At 46.5% G+C, this 12,207-nt stretch overlaps 1 protein-coding gene across 1 annotated transcript in view; it reads right to left on the bottom strand.

Moving 5' to 3' along the window:
* Tdrd9 (tudor domain containing 9) overlaps nt 1-12,207 on the bottom strand; it is a 100,862-nt gene that overhangs the window by 57,813 nt on the left and 30,842 nt on the right. The window contains exons 7-9 of the mRNA XM_028764561.1: nt 11,901-12,065; nt 7,564-7,667; nt 1,851-1,915 (exon numbers count right to left, since the gene is read on the bottom strand). Of these exons, the coding sequence (XP_028620394.1) occupies nt 1,851-1,915; nt 7,564-7,667; nt 11,901-12,065 (334 nt within the window). The remainder of the gene's footprint in view (nt 1-1,850; nt 1,916-7,563; nt 7,668-11,900; nt 12,066-12,207) is intronic.

Here is a 12,207-nt window from a genome sequence, read left to right as displayed (position 1 = left end):
TCTCTTCCCTCCTGTTTTTAAAATTGGCTCCAATGAAAACACAAAATGTTTCTTATCAAAAAAATTTTTTTAACCAGATAAGGTAACTCGAGTCTGCAATCTCAGACACTGGGAGATGGGAGCCCGGTAATATCCAGCTTGAGGCTAGACCTGGCTACACAGGCAGCTCCAGGCCAGGCAAGGCTACATTAAGATTTTGTCTCATAACCAAAACCAACCAAACAAACAAACAAAAAATGGACTGGAGCCAGGCAGTGGTGGTGCACGCCTTTAATCCCAGCACTTGGGAGGCAGAGGCAGGCGGATTTCTGAGTTCGAGGCCAGCCTGGTCTACAGAGTGAGTTCCAGGACAGCCTGGGCTACACAGAGAAACCCTGTCTCGAAAAACCAAAAAAGGACCGGAGTGTAACTGAATGGTGAATTCTGGGCAGGGAGTTGCATTTGACCCCAAGAATACAAAACCAGTAATAATACTTTAAAGGGTTTGGTCCTTTTCCGGAGATTTAAGGACGTGTACTGACTCACAGCATCTGCACGTGCAGCGTGCCTCATGTGGATGGTCAATATTTTGAACATGTGTCTCCCAACAACTATTTTAGATTCCAACTCCAGTAACTGAAAATGTGAGCGGCCTGACTTAGAAACAGTCACTGCACATACAGGAGCTACAATACGGTCCTGGTGTATCGATTGGGAACTACATCTAACGGGACAGTTGGTCTCATAAAAAGAGGGAAGAGACAGAGGCACAGGAATGTCATGTGACAGCCATGCAAGTGGAACTGACAACAAAACAACCCCAAAGCCTGAGGACAGCTCACGGAGCTAGGAAGAGCCTGGGGCCTGGGAGGGAGCACGTCTCCTGACAACTCCTTCCAGCATGCCTAACTGTTCTGACCACAGGCAAACACTCCACACCTTAAAGCATTCAATTTGCAAAGCCTTGTTGGAGCAGCCCTGAAAAAAACTAATTCATATCTGCTGGAAACAAGTCAATTAATGAAACTGTAAACATAATATGGCAGACTTGATTTACATTAGTATAACAGAAAGTCTCAGAGCTGAAGGTAAAATGTCACTTGTCAACACACTGCTGATTATGTTTACCTCGTGAGGGACTACGGAGGAGCACCACAGCTTTGCCTTTTCCTTTGTGGTCTCAGAAGTTATGTGACAAATACACACAGATGCAAATACACACTCTCTGCTCCTGCCAACTAGCGGTTGTTTCTGTACATGAGTCTATTCAGTAAGCAAAATGTGTCATGGATTCAAAACTCACATGTTACATTCCAGGTACGTTTCTCTTGTTACAGGCTATTGCTTCTGTCGCCACACACACAAATATTCACATATTCTGTATGTTACCTTTCAGCAACAAAATATGTGGATTATTGTTATAATTTCATCAAACTACACTACTTGATGACGTCATTTGACAAAGTGCCTGCCGTCAGACACAATTGAGTCTCTTCAGTAAGGTGCAGGAAAAGCCTGGTCTCTGTAACACTGAGAGGGGGGTGAGAGATTGCTGGTGACTCCGCAGGGCCTCATGCTTTGCTCTCATTAAGAATGCTGCCCTGCGAACTCAGGACAATCACTTCAGATTCATGACCATGCAAAGGAATGTTCTTAACAAAGCAAAACATCTTACCAGAAACTGTGAAGCTGACAAGCCTGCCTTACAAAGGCTAGGAACTCTGTAGCAAGGCAAAGGTCGTGGACAAGCCAAACTGAGTCACAGTGGCTTATGTTCTCGTGTCTAGGACAACAGGCAGCATGAACACCACTGTTCAAAATGTGCTGTCCAGAGTATTAACGTTCTAGTCACAAAATCATGACATGCACACCTGGCAGGAACACCAGCACGCTGCTCCGCTCCGACACAAACTGCGCCCCGGACCAGGTCTTGTTCCTGTCAAAATGTGAGGTGAACAAGTTTGAATCAAGGCTGGCAGAGTCCCTGCTGTGTGAGACCCTGATGCTACAGGCTTTGTTCACGAAAGCTCTTGCAGATCATGGTAGCTCTTGCAGACCAGGTAGTGCTCTTCAGTTCACACAAAGATAGAGGCATGCAGAAAGAGAGAGAGAGGCCAACCAGGCAAAAGGTCAGGGCTCTTCATCTCCATCAAATTTGCTGCAAGACACTATTTGCAAAAGTTTTCCTACAAATTCACATACTATAATCCAGAAACCCAAGATACAAACCTTAGAATAACTATAAGCAAACCTCATTAAGGGCCAGATTATCACTACACAGGATGCTTACAGATGCAGATCTAGGATAACCACGTCTTACTACTAGGGTTATTTCTGTATGAAATAGAATTTTTCTCCTCCACAGACCTGTGGGCCCTTCCTGCATTTGATACTCTTCTTGTATGCAGTCTGGGGACAGCAGGAACAGACACAAGGACCCTACACTGCTCTGCAGCCAATGCTCTGGCTAGAGAGATAGACTGGAATGTGTGAGAAGGAAGGAGACCCTGTCAGCTCAGTAACAAGACCAAAGAAGACAAACGGGACAAAGGGCATAGGGCTGGTGCTGGAGAGATGTCTCAACCATTGAAAAGTACTGGCTTCTCTTCCAGGGGATCCGGGTTCAATTTCTAACACCAACATGGTGTTAGAACACTTATAAGAATCTGTAACTCCAGTTCCAGGGATCTAATGTGCTGTTCTAGCCTCCATGGGCACCAGGCACACACATGGTACACAGACACATGCAGGCAAAACACTCCAAGCTGTGTATGGAATGACTGCTTAAAGAGATGGCAGGGGCATGAAGGAGGAGGCAGCCATATAAAAGTCCAGGAAGGGCAAGCCAGGCTGTCATCTGGGAACAGCAGCCTCAATGGAGAAGGGTATGTGCTGACCCACATGGAAAGTCTTGTCATCCAGTATTGGGGAGGAGGAAACAGACAGACCTCTGGGGCATGCTGGCCACCCAGCCTAGCAGAGCCTAGTCAATGAGTTCTAGACCAGCAAAAGATATTGTTCCAAATGGTGAACGGTGCCTGAGGAACAATACCCAAGGGGTGCAAATAGAACAAACACACACACACACACACACACACACACACACAGATTGGGAGGTGTGGATTTTAACAGGTTCAACAAGTTGCAGGATTCAAGATCAATAACAGTGTATCAAGTGGGCTGGAGGTGCAGTGGGGTAAGCACACACATAACACATGCAAAGACCTGGGTTCAACACCAGCACCAGGGGAAGCACCACTGGCTCAAAGGGAAAATACTAGATGGAATCGGACTGTCGAGATGTAAACTTGTACAACTACTCTGGAAATCAACTGGCAGGTTCTCAGAAAACTGGGAATAGCTCCACCCCAAGATTGAGCTCTACCACTCCTGCGCATATACCCAACAGATGTCCCACTATACCACAGTACACTTGCTCAACTATGTTCATTGAGGCCTTATTCATAATAGCCAGAAACTGGAAACAACCTAGATGTCCTTCAACTGAAGAATGGATAAAGAAAATGTGGTTCATTTACACAATGGAATACTAGTCAGCTATTAAAAGCAAGGACACCATGAAATTTGCAGGCAAATGCATGGAACTAGAGAACAGCATCCTGAGTGAGGGATGCTCACTCAGAGCCAGAAAGACACGTATGGCATGTACTCACTTACAAGTGGACATTAGCCAGAAAGTGCAGGACAACCATGTTACAATCTACAGACCCAAAGTAACCGGGTAACAAGTAGGTCCCGAGGGAGGATGCGCGAACTTCACTCAGAAGGGAAACTAAACAGTCATCCGATGTGGACGGAGAGAGGGAACTGGGTAGGAGGGGAGGTGAGGAGGGAAGCCTGGATGGTAATCACGTGTGAGGAGTGGGAAGGAAAGGGCTGGAAGTGAGAGTGGAATTTGGTGGAGTAGGGGGTCTCTGAGAGTGGAGACCTGGACCAGGGATAAGGGGAGAGGACATAGAAAGTCTATGGGGGTGACCCTAGCTGAGATCCCTACCAGAGGGTGAATAGAGGCTGAAGAGATCACTTCCTGTGGGCCAGGCAGGATTTCCAGAGGAGGGAGGAGGGCATCAGTTCACCCACAAAACCTTCAGCCTTGGGCTGTGACTGGGATGTAAAGTGAATTAAAAATTAAATTATTAAAAAAATAAAAAATGATTTTTAGAAAAAGGCAGTGTTTATCCAAAGTTTATGATGATTCAATCACAAAAGTGACCATGTAAAAATTTTGGGGGTTCAAGACTAGCCTGTACTACATAAGGGACTAGTTTTAAAATTATCTTCCCAAGGAGCTAGGGAGATGGCCTCACATCCATGAGACCTGACTCAATCCCTAGCACTCACATAAAGAGGCAAGGTGTGGTGACATCTGCTTACAATCCCAGCACTGCGTAGGCAGAGACAGACGGACCCCAAGACTTACTGACCGCCAGGCTCGCACTGCTGTGAGCTCTAGGCCAGTGAGAACCTTTCTTCAAAGGAGGCAGTGATGTTCCTGATAAAATACAAGGTTGTCCTCTGGCCTCCACATACACACACACATGTACACATGCACACACACACAACACACACACATGCACGCACGCACACACACGAGAAAATAAATTTAAACATAAATAAGTAAATAAAATAAAATATCTCCAAGCCTAGCACGGCGCTGCTCACCTGTAGTATCAACTATCTGAGGCAGGAACTTGGTTGATCTCAGCTCAAAATCAGTCTAAGAACATAAAAATATCCCAATTCAAAAACTAAGGGCTTGAGCCAGTGAGGTGGCTCTGTGGGTGAAGGTGCTGGACGTGCTACCCTGACAGCCTGGGTCCCACCCATGGAACACACAGAAACATGGAAGCAGAGGAACAACTCCATGCACATGTCCTCTGACTGCCAAATGTGCACTGAGACACATGCACACGCGCACACACACACACACACACACACACACACACACCCCAAGACGGCTCCAACTCACGACATTTATGACTGGAGCACAAAAATATCTACTGAAATTAACAAAATCCATCAATCTTTTAAAAATAAGACAAGCCTCATAAATGAAAAGATATATGCAAAGTTTTTCTGACATAAAGAACTGTTATCCAAAGAATACTTAAACTCAGGATTGAAAAAAACAAAGCAAGGTGTGATGGCATATGCTTTTAATTTCAGCCCTCGGGAGGCGGAGACAGGCAGATCTGTGAGTTCTAAGCTACCCCGGTCTACATGGCAAGTTCCAGGCCAACCAGTGCTATCTAGTGACACCTTGTCTCAAACAAACAAACAAACAAACAACAAATAAATAACTGGATTGAAAAATGGGCAAAGACATGAACAAACACCTTGTCAAAGCAGCAGTGAGCTGGCGCCATGCCCACTCTTGAGAGCAAATCCCAGACCACACACAGAGCTGGCAAAGCATTCGAGCCACTTACTGGTGCTAACGTGACATGGTGCAGCCACAAGGAGAGATGAGCTAATGGTTCCTTCAAAACCTAACTGTGTGCTCCCCATGGCCGCCAGCAACTGTGTGCCTTAGAACGTATCCAATGAACGGGATGTCAGGTCTACATGAAACCGACATGCAGATTTTTATAGCAGCTCTATGCATAGTTTGAGACTGAGACGATCAAGATGTCAGTTACTAGGTAAATAATCCGTGGTCAGTGTAAACAACAGAATACTATTCGCCAATTAAAAAGTCAGAGCCAAGGAGACGACTGGGTGGGTAAAGTACTTAATGAGGAGGAAGAGGGAAGCTCTTCCCTGTGGAACAGTCTTAGGGCATATAGAACAAAGAAAAATGAGAACACAGCAAATACAGTAAGGACTCAGACAAGAAACCATGGGAGGAAAGGCTGCTGGGCAGCATTTAACACTTGTGTGGTCACAATGAGCCCAGCCAATCACAGGCACAGGAACCACAAAGAAGCCCACCCCTGCTCCCAGGTCTGCATTGTTACATGCTTAGCTCAGAGACACTGTGTACACAGAGTCAGAAAAGCAAGATGCAGGGAGCGTCTAAGAATAGCCTAGAGCCTCACACAATGAAGGGAGCGTCTCAGAATAACCTAGAGCCTCACACAAGTCAGGCACTCCTGCTCTAAAAACCCAAATCTGAACTGCTCCGGTGTCTGACACTTCACTTCGAGCCACACAGTGGTTTTCGAGTTTGGGGTGTTTATAAGTTCAGCCACTGAAGTCTGTGAAAACACCCCAATGTATAAAGCATCCTGGTCTGAGCACTTCATGTGAGAGAGGCCCAAGCTGCAGCCACTAGCAGTGTGTGCACATAAGAACGAGAGTCAGTGCCTGTGGCTACCGACCACGGAGTCTATCCAATGTCTGCATGCTTCAAATCATGCTATGTACAGTAAAGACACAAGGTTTTCAATATATGCATTTGCACGTGTGTGTACATGTGAGGGGAATATGTGCATGCAGGAGCAGGGAGAGAGGAGAGGGAAAACAAAGAGGAAGGAGAAAGGAAGAAGGGAAGAAGGAAGGAAATGAGGAAGGGATGGAGGGAAAGGAGAGCGGGTGGGAGAAGATGAGACAGAAAAGTGTGAGTGCCAGCTTTGGGTTACATCCTCAAGAACTCTGCCCACTTCTTCCAGACAGGTCTCTCACTGGCCTGATTCTCACTAGTCAGGCCAGACTGACATCAGGACCACCCACCCGCACCTTCCCAGTGGAATTACAAGCACACATCACCATGCCTGGCTTTTCACTGGAGTTTCTGGGGCTCAAGCTCAGGTCCTGCAAACCAAGCACTTTACCAAATCTCCCCAGCATGAGTTTTTTTTTTTTTTATCTGTTGATTTAGATGTTTTTAAACAAAGGATGAAACTGAAATAAAATAAATTTTTACCCAAATAAAAGCTGAGGACCTTTGCCAACAGAGTCTTTGGAGGGCAGAATTTGGGAAGAATGAAAGTCATCCAAGGTAAGAAGTCCAGATCTGACAAGGATTAATTAAGGAATATCTCAAGGTAAACAGGAAAAATGTCACCCCAGCCATCTAGCTTTGGTTACTAAGGGAGAATACACATTATCATTATTTGTTTCTAAATAATAAATGCTATTTGTGAGATGCAAACCAGCACTTAGAACCTAAACTGTCCTAAAAGGAAAAAAATCTAAAATTAAAAAAAAAAAAGCTAAAAGAACGAATGTCTAAATTGCCTACGGGTGTCAGAAAACATCCCTAAAACAGAGAACGAATGCAAGCAGAGAAAGCACGCGACCCCTACGTCTGTGGGACTCCATCCCACATTCTGGTCCAATACCAGCTTAAAACAAACAACAGTCTTAAAGCTGCACTCTGCAGGGCTTTGACTCCCATTAGCAGAAGTTTTCAGAGTGACCATGATGCTGCAAAGGTGTCCACAGAGGCAGGGGGCAGGCAGCACATACCTGAAACCTCAGCACCTAAAGGCAGGAAGACCACAGCTCAAGCCCAAGTCTCCACAGCTACTCCCTTAATACTGTAAAAACACTATGTCACTGCGAATGAGGGACCAGTGTTTCAAGTTACGCACATGGAGTTGTAGCTGGAGGGACTCTTACCCGCTCTCTTTCATGTCCAGGTCATCGAACATCTGAATGAGTGAGACAGCGACTTCATAGACGTCCTTTGTTATCACCGGCTCCTCCAGACGGTATGGGGGGAGCTGGAACAATAAAGAACAGGACAGCTAAACAGAGCTGCAGACAGGTGTGGATCAGACGTGCGCTCACACCTTTAGCCCTCACTCTGAGAGACCCTAAGTAATGAAGAAGAAGAATTCTATTCATAACCACTCTTGAACACTTGGTAGCAAGTGTTCACTCCCTGGATCCCTGAGATGCATGATGTTGAAGCCACTGGCAACGTAGATGGAATCTGAGAGCTCAAGCAGAGAGCACTTTTAAGGCACAGGATGAGCTGCATCAGAGGCCTAAGGAACTCTGGGTCATTTGCTATTCCCAAGTCAGAGCCCTTCCAGGGTATCAAATCCCTGCCTCTAAGAGTACTGACATCCCAACAGCTACACACAGGAACAACCAGCAAGGGCAGTACCATGTCTCCCAGTGTACACTAAGAATACCATGTGACATAGCAGCTGCCTGCCAAGGCTTAGAAGATTGCTAGACTACTTTGAACATTAAACAAACCAAAATTGGCCTAGTGGCTTAGTATTTCCCTTGGCGTCCTGTACAGAGCAGTGGGCACCAACCGCATGCAGCTGCCTCCCTCGGCCAGGCCAGCAGGCCTGTGTGTGCACAGAGAGCCCTGCAGGAGCTGAGGCCACAGCTCCACAGTGCTTCTCCAATCCTGACAGCACAGTTGTTACACAGTCTATTTATAGCCTTTCTGTGGTTCCCACCAAGAGTAAGAAAGCATTTTGTTTAATAACTACAACTACAATTTATGAGACCCCATGCATCATGTTGTCACGGACATGCAGAAAGGAGTCTTCCTGTGCTCAGAAGCTAGCTGTATATGGAAATATTCTTACTCTATTACTTAGAGTAAATTAGGTCAGCTAGTATCCTAACGGCCATTTCCCAATATTACTACAATTCTAGTAACTTGGTTATGACAAGCTTACTTTTATTTAAACAAAGCATGTTTAATCCGGTCATCCCTGATATACCTTCATCTCCTACCCTATCCTAACAGGGACTGATATTCCGTAACACAATTACTCAAAAACAGAAATGAGAAAAAGCTATGTGCTCTGCAAACCCACCCAGAAGTCTGCTACAGACAAACCATGTGGGGAAAGGATGCGGATGAGTCACAGTAACCCTGCTGAGTCTAGAACCCAAGCCCTCTGAAGTGATGTTCTTGTTGGTGTTTGGTCAAGAATCCCTAGGACCTGGCCATCTCCAGCTCCCCAGTGCTGAGAATTACGACAGTGAACAACTGTGTCTGTTGAGCAAACTCAGGTTCTCACATAGCGAGAGGAACACGTTAGCCCCTGAGCTGTCACTCGACCCCCAGTTATGCTTCCTAACAACTGTGACAGATGGCAAGGGCATGGCTGGCTGTGGCCCTGGCTGTCTGTTGGGACTAGAAGGAAGGGAGAGGGCCACATCCCCTGTATTCTGACCCAAGTTACTGCACAAGTGCACTGCAACGAAGCATGGGTGTGAGGGAAGCAACTGTCACCTGCAACAGTCCTTCTGCCATGTTCGCGCCCATGTTCATCCCTACACATGTCACCAAAATGACATGTCCAGGCTGGCCAGGGAGTTCCAGAAAACAAGGAATGAGTTCTTGGGAAAATACATGCATCAAGAGAATGGGTACACTCCAATAGTGGGAACCAAATGGTGGCAGGACAGTGGGCATCTGTGTTAAGGGGACCTAAAGGGTGTGCATAAAAACTGCTGTGAGCTGGGCACAGTGGCACATACTTGTACCAGCACTTGGGAAAGTAGAGGCAGAAGGAGCAAGGATTCAAGCTCCTCCTTGCCTACACAGCAAGACCGAGGCTAGCCTGGTACATGAGATTCTGCCTCAGACAAATGCAGCAGTGCAGCCTGCATGAGGGTGGGACACGCCGCACTTTGGAGCCTGGGTTATGCATCATGAACACTCTCTGCACAATCTCACTAGAGTGTACATTACACTGGTAGACCTCTTCTAAGGATATTCTAGAAAAAGAAAACAAGTTGAGCACAAAGATAAAGGAAGTTCCTCACAGACCCTGAAAGGAACACCTAAGATTGGCATCAGAAACCCAGGAGATCACTGGGGAGTAAAAACACCAAATGCTGACAGTGTCAGTTCCCTCAACCTTAAGTTCAACCTTGCTATACAGAGACAGGAACACGGGAGCCTGGTAAATACAGGCTGGGCTAAATGGGGGCAGTAGAGTCACACTGGAAGAGACAAGAAACCTGGGAACTAGAGAAGCAGAGAGGCAGAGAAACCTGGGACTGAGGAGGATGTTTCTGAAGGGGAAAGAAACTCACGTATGTTTAAACATGCGCAAGAAAAGATGTGCAGGCAGGCACTGGTGGCACACATTTTTAATCTCAGCACTCAGGATTAAAGTCCCAGGCGGATCTCTGTGAATTCGAGGCCATCCTGGTCTATAGAGAGAGTTCTAGGACAGCCAGGGCTACACAGAGAAATCTTGTCTTAAACAACAACAAAACCAAAAGAAAAAACAAAAGATGAGCAGCAAGTGATCCCAAGAAGAGGAGAAGACAAGTCATGGTCAAGCAGACAGACAGAGAGACACGCACAGGCGGAAGGGCTGGGCATCACACAGGCGGCATGCTCACACAGGCGGCATGCTCACACAGGCGGCATGCTAGGAGCATAAGATGCCACTAAGACAACAGGAGAGGTGACGATGAGATTGGACTTGAAAATACACTCTCCTGATGCTGAACATCACAAAAAATAAACAAACCACCACCGTCACCGCTGACAGACTGGGCAGGCTCAGGAGCAAGAACCCGGCTTAGCTACACAGGGCCTAAGTTCCATCCCAGCACCCTCCCCAAAGTGTCCACACAAAAATCAATATGCAGTTAGGTCTGTACAGTCATGTTTGTTTATGCCCTGAAATATTCACTATGTGCCTTCTAGGTACCAAAGACAGACTACGTGATAAGCCATGGAAAGCCCAGATGCCTTGGAAACAGCTGAACAGAACCAAAGTGCCCTGGCTCCCAGGCCAATCCGAGGGCCTCACAGGATAGCCCACAGCTGCCTCACCCGTCTTTACCTGCATCCACAAAGAACTGTCTGATGCTGAGTGAAGTGAACCTGCCCAGCCCTTCACTGTACTGGAGCCCACTCTTCAACAATACAAGTGTCTTTAACAGAAACGCTGAAGAACTGGGCTCCATTCGTCAACTGCACATGTATTCTCTGTCCTAGCAATCTCTGTCCAGGTTCAGAGGTTCACACAGAGGTCTCAACACCACATTTGGCACTGTCTAGGACACTGTTGGTTGTGATAATGGAGAGGGACAAGGACAAGAAGAAACATCTTGTAAAGCGAAGAATACACCTGCCACACAGGATTCTACTGCCAAAATGCCAGGACTGCTGAGGCTGAGGAACAATCTTCTACAGGACATGCTATCATGTGCACAGAAGCATTCTGCAGCACCATCTAGTGAGAGCCAAGATGTCAGAGACTAGTTAAAGACTGGCCCTAGATGGAGGAACAGCATACCTGTGGGGAGCAGGGCAAACACTGTGTGCAGAGAGCCTGCCATCTCTGCAACAGAAAGCTCCCATATCTGCCTGACAGATCCCGAGAGCTGTGCAAGAGCAGTGTCTCCTGGGAAGGGAAGGAAGGCCTGACAGGTAGAGCCCAGAAGAGGAGAGGACTGAGGCAAGCTTTTACTTCTGTTCCTGAGCTGGGGTGGAGCCCAGGGCCTCACACGGCTGCAGAAGCACTTTCTCGCTGAACACAGTTCCAGAAGGATGGGACAGGAAGTACTTCATATCTGCTTCTACTTCAGGTTTAGACTTCTGAGACCTCCAAGTGTCCTACACGTGTGAAAACAAGTCTACATATGTCCCCAGTCTTCATTGTCACCCTCTATTAGAAAATGTCCATTTAATCAGAGTTCTCTCTCAAGTACAATTCCCCTTCCTTAAGTAAATCTACTATTCTGTCATTATTTCATAATGACAGAAATCCGAAGCTTTGGTTTTCAACACGAGCGAGCATGAGCTAGTCTCTGATGTCTATGGGGACATATGGCGTGGCTAGCTCACAGCTAGAACAAAAGCCCAGTCTTTTCCTCCTTTTCTTTTCTCTACCCCCTTCCTCTCATGCTTCTGCTCTGACAAGTTCTAGAAGGGCCTCACAACCATACCTGGGGAATTCAATTTGTCAGAAACCAAAGCCCATTCACTATAAAACAAGCAATGTGTCCCAACATACCCCACTATGGTAAATGTGCCCCAGATCATTAAGGTAATACTCTTCAATAGCGTGGGGCTTGCCTTCCACTTCAAAGACGTATGCAGGGTTCATCTTGTTCTGAACAGGTACAGCAAAGTAGTCTGCAAACTGCTTGCAGTTGATGGTGGCAGACATCAGGATCACCTGCAGGGAAGAGACCGTGACATGAGCGGTGCTGGCCACCTCAGAGCCCGGCCCACCTGCTACATCCTCCCACCATGTACAACCTGCTGAAGCCTTTTATTTTATTTTATTTTATTTTATTTTATTTTATTTTATTTTATTT

The sequence above is a fragment of the Grammomys surdaster genome, unplaced genomic scaffold (genome assembly GCF_004785775.1).
Source record: "Grammomys surdaster isolate TR1022 unplaced genomic scaffold, NIH_TR_1.0 144, whole genome shotgun sequence".
Lineage (NCBI taxonomy): Eukaryota > Metazoa > Chordata > Mammalia > Rodentia > Muridae > Grammomys > Grammomys surdaster.
This window is presented reverse-complemented; position numbering and strand designations above follow the sequence as displayed.